At 40.4% G+C, this 12,937-nt stretch overlaps 1 protein-coding gene across 2 annotated transcripts in view; it reads left to right on the top strand.

Annotated features, from left to right (window-relative positions):
- The first annotated feature begins 2,858 nt into the window (after positions 1–2,858).
- The window catches only part of LOC140534557 (sodium-coupled monocarboxylate transporter 1-like), a 42,349-nt gene continuing 32,270 nt past the window's right edge, over positions 2,859–12,937 (top strand). Inside the window, exons 1-2 of one of the 2 annotated variants that reach the window (XM_072655706.1) lie at positions 2,859–3,680; positions 9,645–9,710. In XM_072655706.1, coding sequence (XP_072511807.1) covers positions 3,330–3,680; positions 9,645–9,710 — 417 coding nt within the window. In that variant the 5' untranslated portion in view covers positions 2,859–3,329. The remainder of the gene's footprint in view (positions 3,681–9,644; positions 9,711–12,937) is intronic. The other variant, XM_072655704.1, reaches the window with a different exon arrangement.

Here is a 12,937-nt window from a genome sequence, read left to right as displayed (position 1 = left end):
TGCTTCATCCTGGGTCATCTCCAGTCATCCTGAGGAATATCTTGTCACTGGATTCAGATGGCTCTGGAGGAGAAGTGAGGCTGGTGACTTGCTCAGTCCTCCTTCACTCAAAACAAAGTCAAGTGCAAGTCATGTCATCATTTCTCTGATGGCATGGTCTTCTTTGGCAACGAAGGACGAACACACGTAAGTGCTCAAGCTTACTGTCTAAGAGCATAGATCGAAAAGAAGATGCCACCTTGCATTCGCAGAGAGAGTTCTCTCATCTAGAATTTCCTTATACCAAATGAAATCACAGGTTCAGTTCCTATCCTCCATTTAAATAGCATTTGAAGGTCTACAAAGACCTTTATACATGTTATGTCATTGGATTCTCACAACATCCCAAATGAGGTAAATGTTACAGAAAAAATGGAAGACATCAAGCATTTATTAAGCCTCTGTGTACCAGGCATAGTGCTAAGAGTTTTACAATTATCTCATTTGATCTTTACAACAACCTGGTAAAGGAGATGCTCTTATTATCCCCATTTTACTGTTGAGGAAACTGAGGCATACAGAGTTAAGCCACTTGCCCAGGGTTACAAAGCTGGTAAGTGTCTGAGGCCAGATTTGAACTCAGGCTTTCTTGGGGAGAATTAGAAACTTTCAAGGAGTGATACTCTTAAGTCTCCACTAACACCCTGAGATTCCTCATTACCAGAAACAGGTTAAACAATCCTATAGAACAGAAAGAAGCCAGAGGACAGCCTAGAGGGATATTTTACACATTTATGATCCAAGGGTTCTCTTCTAAGACGTAGGAACCAATGGGAAGGCATTCATTTGTTCAAACAAGATTTCCCTATTTTGTTAAACCCTGGAGTATCAACTTCAAAGGGACATCCTGAGAAGGTGACTCGATTTTCATGTTAAGCAGGGAAACAGCTTGTGCTGAACTCACCAGACTAGTTCTTACAAATGAGCCAAATGTGAGACATAATTACAAATTGTGCATTTGTTTAAATGACTGAATCACCTGGATTTAGTTTTCCTCCAGACTATTATTCCTGCATAAAAAGATGCAGAAAGAATTCTTAGTTACATATCTATATATCTATATGCACACACATATATAGGATATGTGTGTGTCCTGTATTCTATATAATTTAATTATATGTGTAATATTATATATAACTATATATAATCTGGATATTTCTATACCCTGACCTATGTAGCTATATGCATGATGGCGATGGCAGGAAGGCTCAGTGCCTTCAATAATAAATAGTTAAAATAGGAAGCTGTGTATTGTATATGCCAAATAAAGAAGGTGAAAGAAAGTCAAACAATCTCAGAGCAAAAAGGAATCTGAGAGATAATAATAGACAGAACTTATATAATACTTTAACACTTAAATTTTGCAAATATTTTCTCATTTTATCCTCAAAACAACTCCCTCTTACAGATGAGAAATCTGAGGCAGATAGAGGTGAAGTGACCTACCTACCAAGTGGCAAAGAGCTAGTGAGTGTCTACGGTGGGATTTGAACTCAGGTCTGCTTCCCTCTTGGTTCAGTATATCCTCTGAACCCTCTAGCTACGGGTACCTGGTCTACCCTTGTCCCCTTATTTTCCAGAATAGGAAACTGAGGCTCAGAGAGGTTGGGAAAATTACTATCCCCAAAGAAATGCCTACTTCAGAAGGTGAGAGCAAGTCTCATAGAAGAAAACTGTGGCATTCGAGAGACATAATTTCTGTGTAATTAGTCATTTTATTAATAATGCCAGCATTTTGCTAAAAAAAGGTCAGTGCCACTCTGGAATGCCAAAGACTTATATGCCCTTATAGAGGCATATGAAAAGGGATATTCCTGAGGATAGCAATCAGCTCTGGTTACACATGATGGTCAGAAGAGGTGATACAAGGACACTCTCAAGGTCTCACTCAAGAACTTTGGAATTGATTGTGTGACATGGGAGACACTGGCACAGGACCACTCAGCATGAAGTGCCCACATCAGAAAAGGTGCTGTTATCTATGTGCAAAGCAGAATTGAAACAGCTCAAAGGAAACATGGGATGCACAAATGACAGAATCCACTTCAAATGGTGACGTGGACTATCTGTGCCCAATTTGTGGTAGAGCATTCTGAGCTCATATTGGTCTGATCAGGCACAGTTCAACACATTGAAACTTGACTTTATCATAGTGATGTCATTTTGGTCCCCTTGGAGAATGAAGGATGATAAAATAACAGGAAATAAAATAAAACTGTTGTTCCAATGAGGGGCTGAGGGTGACAACATGTCACTCTTGGACAAAGGCATTATCCCTATACCCAGACCACTCCCAGACTTGGACAATCTAGACAAAAGGATCTACTGCCATTCAAACTTGATTGAGTGGAATTCACCTTAGATTAGATTGGTAAAATTGGGTGGAGCCTGAGCAAGATTGAGGAGAGTTAATTTAATGTCCCAGAGACTGAACTTTGAAATGAAGACTATAGAAAAAATGGGGGAACTCTGGAATGCCCCAAATCATTTTTCTCAAAACCTACTAGCTGGCAATTCTATCCCTGTGTCACTAGTCATACCATAGAAATACTTGTCAACCTAAATCACTGTAAGAGCATACTTATCTGCTATCTGATTAGCAATTGTCTTCATGTGTTTCTGCTGATATCTAAGGATATACCTCAGTCTCTATTACTAAGGTGACTCACATATCTTTAGCCCCACTAGCAGACAGATCTTTTCCTTCTATCGTTTAGAAATCTGGAGAAAGTAAGATCTACTGCTACTATTTTTTTCTCCACACCCACAACCAATTAAAGGAATTATCTGTTAAAAGAAAAATACCTTCACTTATCTTCCCGTAATGCTATTAGTGGACCTACACCCTCCTCCACCCTCTCCCTCTCATTTAAATTTGCATCTGCCCTTCCCAATGGGGTGGCCAAAGCTACCACTTCCTGCCAGTTCGCTGACCAAGGTTCGAAGACACAGGACTCCCAGTCGTCACCACCAGACCCGGTCAGGTCTCGGGTATTCAAATCTCCAGGATTCAGCCTAGTTTAGATATCCTCCAGTCTGGCAGGCACAGAGTCTCGGGCAGCCTAGTGGTCTGCACTTGGAGAAGCTTCTTTCCTCCGCTTACGGTACTTTCAGTCCTGGCTTCAGGGTGGACAGCTCCGGGAGTCCCAGAGCCGGCTCTGAGCGCCCCGGCATCTGCTCCCTGAAGGCCAAGGAGGGGACCCCTCCCGGGACACTTCTGGGAAGACTCCAGTGGCCCGGCTGATTGACAGCCAGCAGCTCCCGTGCGCTGAAGCTCGCGCTGCGCAGTCATGAGCGCGCCGCGAGAAATCGGCACCTTCGTGGTGTGGGACTACGTGGTGTTCGCGGGGATGCTGCTTATCTCTGCCGCCATCGGGGTTTACTATGCTTTCGCCGGGGGCGGCCAACAGACTTCCAAGGACTTCCTAATGGGTGGCCGGAAGATGACTGCGGTGCCCGTGGCGCTGTCCCTCACCGCGAGCTTCATGTCCGCGGTCACAATCCTGGGGAGCCCCTCGGAGGTCTATCGCTTTGGGGCCATTTTCAGCATCTTTGCCTTCTCTTACGCCTTTGTGGTCATCATTAGCGCCGAGGTCTTCCTTCCAGTCTTTTACAGGCTGGGAATTACCAGCACCTATGAGGTAAGGCGACACCTCCTCTGCTCCCTCACGTCCCCGACTGGGCTTTGGTTTGGGTAGACCTTACAATATTGAGTTTAAGGTCATAGGATTAAAGGTTTAGAGACCGTAGGGAATCCTGGTCCAACCTTTCCCTCCCACTGGGTCCCAGAAGAGGTTAAATCACTTGTCTAGGGTCACACAAACCTTGAGATAAGTCCTCTGATTCCAAATCCAGAGTTCTTTCCATTGTAACATACTTCCTCCCCATTCCTCCCCAACATTTCTTGGGAGTACTACGAAGACGTAGGGACCTGCTTATTTAACCACCCTTCTCCTCTCAACTTTGTTGGCCCATTGGGAAGTAGAGAGGGGGGAAGGATTTCCAATGGATTTTTATTAATTTAAAGAGCTTTGTAAGATCCTCTTCTTCTGAAATTTGAACTTTTGCTATAGGGACACTATATTCCAAATCACAGTTGGAGTATGGGCTACAAAAATATTATTCCTAGCCTAAGTTAATGAGAGGAAACAAAAAAAAACCTGAGGTGAAAGCCAAGAGAGCTGAGGTTTGGCTTAAATTTTGGCTTAAGGATATGTTCCTGACTCTGTTTCCAGGTAAGATCCTAAAGCACTAATGCCAATCCCAGTCTTGGCAAAGAACTTTCTCCCTGTGTATGTGTCTATGCACAAAGCATTTATTCTGCTTCTCCCTCCTTTTATTGTCTGAGAAAAGTAAGGTTAACTGCACCTTGCTCTTTTCTCATACCTGTAAAGAGGAAATAAGGTATGCTCTTGTCTAGAGGATAGAGGAGCTGACCTTGGGGTCAAAAAGGCCTGAATTCAAGTTTTGCCTCCCTGTGACTATGGGCAAGTAACCTCAGTGTAGGACAACTCATTAAGATTTGGAAATGATAACTGACTGATCTGCATTGATGAAGAGAGTGTTCACCCTGGGAGTTCCATACACTGATGAAATCACATCTGGACACACCTACATATATACACATTTGTGTATATGCATATATATGATAGAGACAGAAATAACCATAATATTAACATGTTAAATCCTGGCATTTTTCTCTAACATACTTTTTAGAATCATGACATACACACCCATATATACATATATGACCTCAGAGTCACAAATACAACGCACTGTAATGTATAATATGTAACTATAATAAACATTTATTTTATATATATATATTTTATATATGGCTTTACATACTTATGTGTAGATAGATCTTGATATATGTATATCATATACATACATATGTATGTATATCTATATAAGCATATTTATATAGAGAGAGAGGAGAGGAGAAAGAGGCAGAGAGACAGACAGAAAGGGACAGTCAGAGAAATGGAGAGAGACAGAGAGGGGGGAGAGGGTCAGAGACAGAGAGGGAGAAAGACTGGGAGAGAAGGAGGAAGAAAGGGAGAAGAAAAGAGGGTGGCAAAGACAGGGACAGGCAGAGAGAGAGGGAGAGAGAGAGAGATGCATAAGGACTGGATTTGTGATTTCACTGTAATAAACTGCTTCCGCCAATGCAGGTGTAGCCTTAGAGAGTCTTCTAGGTTCCCACAGTCAGTTTCATGTGTCAAAAATGAGACTTGCAGTTTTTTTTCCTGGTTATAGTTTACTATCCACCACACCAGGGTGTGTGTGTGTGTGTCTGTGTGTGTGTGTGTGTGTGTGTGTGTGTGTCTGTGTGTGTGTGATCTTTTGAGCTTGAGCAATCCTGACATTCATAGCAACAAGTGCACACAACAAACAATTACAATATACAATATGCAAATATATGCTGTGTTTCTGTAAAATACTTTAGAGAAAGAAGCTGGGGTTCCGGAAATCCTATATTCTAGTTCTTTCTGTCTGTGCCATATACCTGCATTGGACGGTGAGCTCTGGACCGTCTCTTCTCTCCATTTTGTCTCTCTCCCAAGGCTTGGCTCAGGGAGTGCTTTGCATACTACTAGGTACTGAAGAATCTGTTGACCTTGCACAGGGTTGATGCTTAATCAAGATGGTTTGAAGTCGAAAAAAAAAAGGGAGCAGGGAGAGACATGAAGTTGAAGAGCTTTTGAAATGTGAACACAGAAAGTTCAGTCTGGAATCTGTGGTAGGACAGAGATGCCTTCAGCAGTCTTCTTCCCCTCCGCCCTTCAGCATCTGTTAATTAATACTTAGAAGCTCAACAGACAGTGTTCCATTTCACACAGCATAACAACCAAGGGTCAGCAGTTCGTAGTTAGTCTAACTGTTTGCTTCAGTTGATAGAACTGATGGACACTTTCATAGTGATGTCAATTTCAATTTACATGAGGTCCAGTAGATTTGAGTCAAAGGATCTGACTCTGAATCCTGATTCTGTCATTTTTTACTCATGTGACCTACTCACCATTTCTGGCACTGTTTACTTCTCTGTAAAATGGTTTGGGTTCTCTCTGAACCAATCCAAGTATGCACACTGTCTCCCCTTAGTTTCTTTTTTCCCCATTCATTTATTTATTCATCCATCTATCCATTTACTAACTTATTTATTCATTTATTCAGTTTTCAGCATTCACTTCCATAAGATTTTTGAGTTTTCAACTTTCCTTCCCCACATGCATCTATACATACATACATACATACATACGTATATATACTTAAATACATACTTATATATTTCTTCTTAGTTTCTTTCATGGCTTGGCTTAGGTGCAAGTCTTTTTCTGGAAACCTTTTCTGATCTTCCCAACTGATAGTGATTTTTTCTCCCCTCCCCTTGCCCCCTATCATATTATCTTGTTATTATCTTGTATTGATTCAGAGCTGGGGGAGACCCTAGAAGCCATCTTGTCTGACACCCACATTTCACAAATGAAGAAACTGAGACCAAGAAAGGTGAAATTACTTGCCCAGGTTCTAAGTAGTGCTGTTCACATTCAAACTCAGGACCTCATATTCCAAATCCGGGGCTCTTTTTACTGTATCAATGATCTCATTTGGTTCTATTGCCCTATAGAATGCAAACCCCTTAAAATAGAGATTTTTTTGCTTTTAATCTGTGCATCTCTAATTCTCAGGGCAGTGCTATGAACAATTGTTTGTTCTATAAGGAGGGGTCGAGCTCACCTTCTGATTTTATTAGTATGGAAATTGGTTAAAAAAAAAACCCTACTCCCTATACACATCACTGTCTTACACTGTTAGACCTCTTCCTCTCTTCCTTTTCTCTCTCTCTCTCTCTCTCTGTCATTCTCTCTTCTCTCTCCCTCCTTCTTCCCTCCCCTATTTCCCCATCTTCTCACCTTTCTCTCTTTCCCTCTTTTCTCTTTCCCTCTCTCCCTCTTCCTTTTTTCCTCCAACCTCTCTCCCTCTCTCATGGACCCCTTTTGCCACCTCATGAACTTGATGGATCCTTCTCAGGATAATGCTTTTGAATGCATTAAAAAAATATGCAAGGTTTAGGAAACCAATTATAATATTGAGTTCATGCTCCTCAGGTTGAGAACCTTCGTCAGGGCAGCAGTTCTCAGGTATTTTGGTCTTAGGACTCCTTTAGTCTCTTCAAAGTTATCAGGGAACCCCTCTCCTCTCTCCCTCTAGTAGGTTTTGCTGTGGTGAGTTATATCCATTGACATTTACCACATTAGAAATTAAAAATTGTAGTATTATTGGGAAAATCATTTTAACCCCACAGGCTTCCCAAAGGGGTCCTGGGAGCCCCAGGGATCTCTCAACTATTTTAGACAGATTGTCTGGGAGAATAAGGTTAAATGAAATGCCCAGGGTCACACTGTTTCAGAAGTAGGAACTGATCCCAAGCCTTCCTACATAAGCCGGCTCTCTCTCACCATTGCCTCTTACATTGTGTAATGAATGCTTGTTGTAATGAAATGAATCAAAAAGTGTGATTTAAAAAAAAATCAGCTATAGAATATGATCAACTATCCTAGACATTGCTTCGGGATGGATCTTGGCTGTTTCCCCATGTTCTGGCAGGACTGAGCATTTTTTTTGTTTAGTTGTTTCAGTCATGTCCAATTCTTCAGGATCCCATTTGGGGTTTTCTTGGCAAGGATACTGGAGTGGTTTACCATTTCCTTCTTCAGCTCATTTTACAGATGAGAAAACAGTGGCAAGCAGGGGTAAGTGATTTAACCAGGGTCACACAATTAGTGTTTGAGACCAGACTGGAACTCAGAAAGAGGAGTCTTCTTGATTCCAAGTCCAGTGCTCTAAATACTGCCCCACCTAGCTGCCCATGCTTACTCCAGAGTGAGGAGATGTAGCCCATTTGATAGACAGGACTGCGCCTAGGAAAACATGGGCAAAATGCCTGGATAGAGAGCAGCAATTCAAGGAAAGAGAAATTAGCCGAAGGTAGAGGATAAAAGGAAATATTAGAAGCATGTCAGTAAATAGAGACCATGGAGGAAGTCACTGAAGGAGGACTTCTTAATTTCTTTTGTGTCATCAACTCCTTTGGACAGCTGACTGAACAATGTTTGTAAAGGAATAAGATACATAGAATCATAAAGGAAAATATTATTGAAATATAGTTATCAATTTTTAAAAGTTCACCGATCCCAGGCTAAGAAGTTCTAGACTAAAGTATTTATCTGTGACTTTCTTTTCATGTAAGGGAAAAAAATTGGCACAGGTGGGTGCACAGTGGTAGAGCACGTGGTCTGGAGTCAGGAGGACCTGAGTCCAAATCTAGCCTCAGACACTTACTAGTTGTGTGACTCTGGGTAAATCACTTAACCCTGTTTGCTTTAGTTTCTTCATCTGTAAAATGAGCTCAATAAGGAAATGGAAAACCACTCCAGTACCTCTGCCAAGAAAACCCCAGATGAGGTCATGAAGAGTCAAACACTCCTGAGCAACAACAAAAGCTGATTGCTCAGTTGAGAGTGTAAATATTACAGGCTCAGCTTTCTTGTTTAGGTTTCATATCTCTCCGTAATGATTTGCCTTCCTTTACCTAACACTAGCTGATGAAAGTCATTTTGGGAAATATACTTAACTACATCTTCAGAGCTCAAGGGCTCACAAGAAAGGCAAGAGTTGCCTAGTAGAGAAAATAGTGCAGACATCACAATCAGGGATGAAATCCTGACTCTGATACTGACTGTATGTCTATGGGCACTATACTTAACTTGACCAAACCTCAGTTTCCTCATCTGAAAAATGGAAGAAAAATACAGTTAGCACCTACATCACAGGGTTGTGGTGAGAGGAAAATAATTTTTGTTTTTGTCTATATCCTTGGTTTTTCTCCTATCCAGGCATCCATGGTGTGGGAGGACTCTCAAGAGATGAATCTGTTCTTTTAGGGGGAGTTGGTTGTAGAGAAAGGGTCCTTCAAAGAGATTGCCTCCCATAGTGCTGTAACAAAGTCCCCAAATGGAGTAAATTCTTCTGGAGGTAGAAGCACCTTAGGGGCATCTTTTAGGGAAAGGGGTCCTCTTTAGAAGTCTGTTAGAATACTATCAGCCTATCTTCTATCTTCCTGAGGATGGGGGAATAACAGATGACTTAAAGTGAGATAAAGGTATTTTTTTAGGTCAAACAGTATAATAGGTAGGTCTTTCATTTCATACAGACAAAAAAAAAACAACCCAACCCCAGAAATAACAGCATCCCATTTAACTCAGTTTCTCTACCTTTGAGCTTTGCCTTGTTTCCATTGTCCCATACTGCAGGGTTGGACTCGGAGGCTAACCTGGGCCATCGATGGGGATTTCTTCCTTTATTAGTGGCCTTAGTATCCCTGGATGGTTCCAAGTCTTCAAGGGCTCAAGGACCCTGAGAAAGGCTTTTTCATTTGGTGGTGGTGGGTGTCCAAAGGATCTGGACCCTTCTGCAGGGTTTTGGACTCTACATGACTTTCTCATGTTCTTGGAGCTCTAAATCTATGATAGATATTCTTCTAAGACAAGAAGTATTGGTCATACCTACTAAACTATTTTACCTTTTTTATTTTTTAAAAGTACTTAGAGCTTCGTTTTAATAGACAAGTTCGCCTTTGTGGAACCATTCTGTTCATCGTTCAAACGGTAAGTAGCTCTCCAGTGTACTTTTTATACTTTTGCAATCTAAAGTGTTGGTAAAATATCTATGTAAACTGAGTATCTTATTCATTAAGAAGCTTTTAAATGGATTTACAAAAGCAAAAAAAAGGAAAAAGAGTGAGTGAACTGGAAATAGGAGAACATGTTATTGCAGAATATTGAGAACAGAAATTCTGTGAGCTCAGAAAATGTTCTGAATTCAGATCTTACTAGATAACAGTTTTGTGATACTTGGCTTCTCTGTACCTCAGTTTCCTCAGGATGATAGAGCATCTACCTCCTAGGACTGATACAAGGATAAAATGAGATATTTGTAAAGCATGTCGCAAACCTTAGAGCACAATATAAATGCTAGTTGTTTATAATAATAATTATGAATGTGACCACAATAATTATTATTTGTAAACAGGATGATTTAGATTAATCTATAGCCAATATTAATATTAATCTATGTGCAATTATCTATTTAGCCCCAATTTCTTAAATTAAAAAATTTGATTAATAACAATTCATGTGGCAAAGGTATTTGAAGAGTTTGTTGGAAATTTTCAAGAATTACTGGTAACTCCCTATCTGTAGTACTTTAAGGAATGCGAAGCGTTTTCCTAACTGCATCTTTGTGGAGTTCAGTTAGGTGGTATATACAAAGGATCTGGGTTGTGATGTCCTCTGTACGAGGGACTCCCACTATGGGAACAACAGCCACCACTGCAGAACCAGATAGCAACTCTGATAGGCTCATATCAACATAGATTTGGAACTGGTGAGACTTTAGAGGCTATGGAGTTATATCCCCTTACTTTGACAGATGAGGAAACTGAGGCCTGGAGAGAAACACTAACTTCCCCAAAGCCACACAGCTAGTAAACGAGCAAGGCAAGATTTGAACTTACATCCTCCTGACCCCTGGTCTAGAATTCAGTTCCTGGCACTATATAATCATAGGATTATGCCGTTAGAGCTAGAAAGTTAACTTTTTACAGGTCTTCTTGTTCAATTCTCATTTTACACTTGAGGAAAGAAAACAGGTTTAGAGAAGTTAAATGAATTTGAAATGAAAATAAAATGGCAAAAATAAAAAGTGAAAATGGCAAATAGAACTAGGATTTGAATCCAGATCCTCTGACTCCCAAATTCAACATCCTGTCTTTTTTAAAAATAATAACATTCATTTAAAACATTTTTTTGAGTTCCAAATGTTCTCGCTCTCTTCCTCATCTCCCTCTCCCTAAGATGGTAAACAATTTGATATAGGTTATGTATGTGTACACTCATGTAAACTATATTTCTGTATTAGTCATTCAACATCCTTTCTTCTACACTTTGTCACTTCAAAATATTATTTTAGGTACTATAAATTTATGGTTATTTCGATTTCAGAGTTGAAGACACATTGGTTTTATAGCAGAGACATGATTTGTCCAGGGTCATGCAGGTATTTGGAAACTGAGGTGGGCTTCAGACTAAGCTTTGGACTTTCAGTGCACTTCCTCTTCATTGGGATAATTAGATAAGGAACAAGTGAGAAAGTGAGGAGGAGGAATTAAAAACAATAACAATGAATCCTCAGTACAGAGGTTCATCATTTTTGCCTGATATCTTGAGGAGAGCAGATTGATAAAGGCATGCATACATCAAACATAGTTTTCAAAAAAAATTATTAGGTCTTTAATAAAAGAAATACCAAATGCTTACTCAACTGAGAACTAGTATTTAAATTGGGAGGCCATAAAAATCACACATTTGTGAGCTCACCTTCAAAGCCAGGTGTTTCCTAAAGAACTATACAGGAACACAGGAATGTGCCAGGGAAGTTAGATCAGTCTGGAGTCAGAAGCTTGGGAAAGTAGGTCACTGTGAAGCCAGGGAAGCTAATTGTTGCCTGAAGTGTTTGAGGTTACTGATGTGGCAAGGGGCTGTCACAGAGAGCCTCCTTGACTCACCAGGTTCAGCACTTCAGTGTGGATAACGATTTTGGCAAAGTTTAGTCAGACTTTGAGGAGTGAACCAATGTGAAAAGGTGGAAGGTTTTTCTTCATTTTGACCATTGAAAGTCATGTAAACTTTTGCCATGGTGCCTTGAATGGTGTCTCGGGCCAAACTTGTATCCCAATTCTCCAGGAAGTAGGAGAGGAATATAGAGAAAGAAAAAGGGAGCTGGTCATGCTACTTGGCTTGAGCTGCTGATTGAGGTCTGCAGCTAATGTATATAGTTAATGATTCCCACTTGCCTTGACAATTCAGTCCTTCCTTAAGTCATTCTTTGAAATGCTCAGAGAGGTGATTAATTAGGAATGGAGGGCCCTCATTTCCCCCAAAGAAAATTCCTGGACATGCTTATGGTATTCTGTATCACACACATGCACACACACACACACACACACACATTCATGCACACATGAACACACACAGCAGCAGCAGCACACATGGAAATACAATTTTGTTTTAAAGAAAGGTGCAAAGAAATAAAGAGAAGGTGGATTTCAGAAAAACCTGGAAAGATTTACATGAACCGATGCTGAGTGAAGTGAGCAGAACCAGGAGAACACGGTTACAATAGCAACATTGTACAATGATCAACTATCGTAGGCTTAGCTCTTCTCAACTATACAATCATCTAAGCCAGCTCCAAAAGACTCATGATAGAAAATGCCATCCATATCCAGAGAAAGAACTATGAAGTCTGAATGCAAATTGAAGCATACTACTTTCACATTTTTTTTCTTATGGTGTTTCCTTTTTGTTCTAATTCTTCTTTCAAAACATGACTAATGTGGAAATATGTTTAACATGATTGTACATGTATAAATTGTTTGCTACCTTGGGGATGGAAGAGGGAAGGTAGCAAGGGAGAAAAATTTGGAACTCAAAATTTTACAATAATATTGAAAACTATTTTTAACATGTAATTGGAAAAAATATTTTTAAGAAAAAAAAAGAATGGTGCAAGGGCAGCTAGGTGGCACAGTGGATAGAGCACTGGCTCCAGAATCAGAAGTACCTGAGTTCAAATCCAGCCTCAGACACTAACTAGCTGTGTGATTCCTGGGCAAATCACTTAACCCTGATTGCCTCCCTAAATTAAAAAAAAGTGGGTACCAAGTTATTAGGAAGCAGTTCTGTTAAGAAAAATAAGGTCTATATTTTACAGGGTGGGAAATAGGTAAGCAGACTAAGCTATAGCAGTGAGTAAAATATGCTCCCATGGACAA

The sequence above is a fragment of the Notamacropus eugenii genome, chromosome 3 (genome assembly GCF_028372415.1).
Source record: "Notamacropus eugenii isolate mMacEug1 chromosome 3, mMacEug1.pri_v2, whole genome shotgun sequence".
Taxonomy (NCBI): Eukaryota; Metazoa; Chordata; class Mammalia; order Diprotodontia; family Macropodidae; genus Notamacropus; species Notamacropus eugenii.
This window is presented reverse-complemented; position numbering and strand designations above follow the sequence as displayed.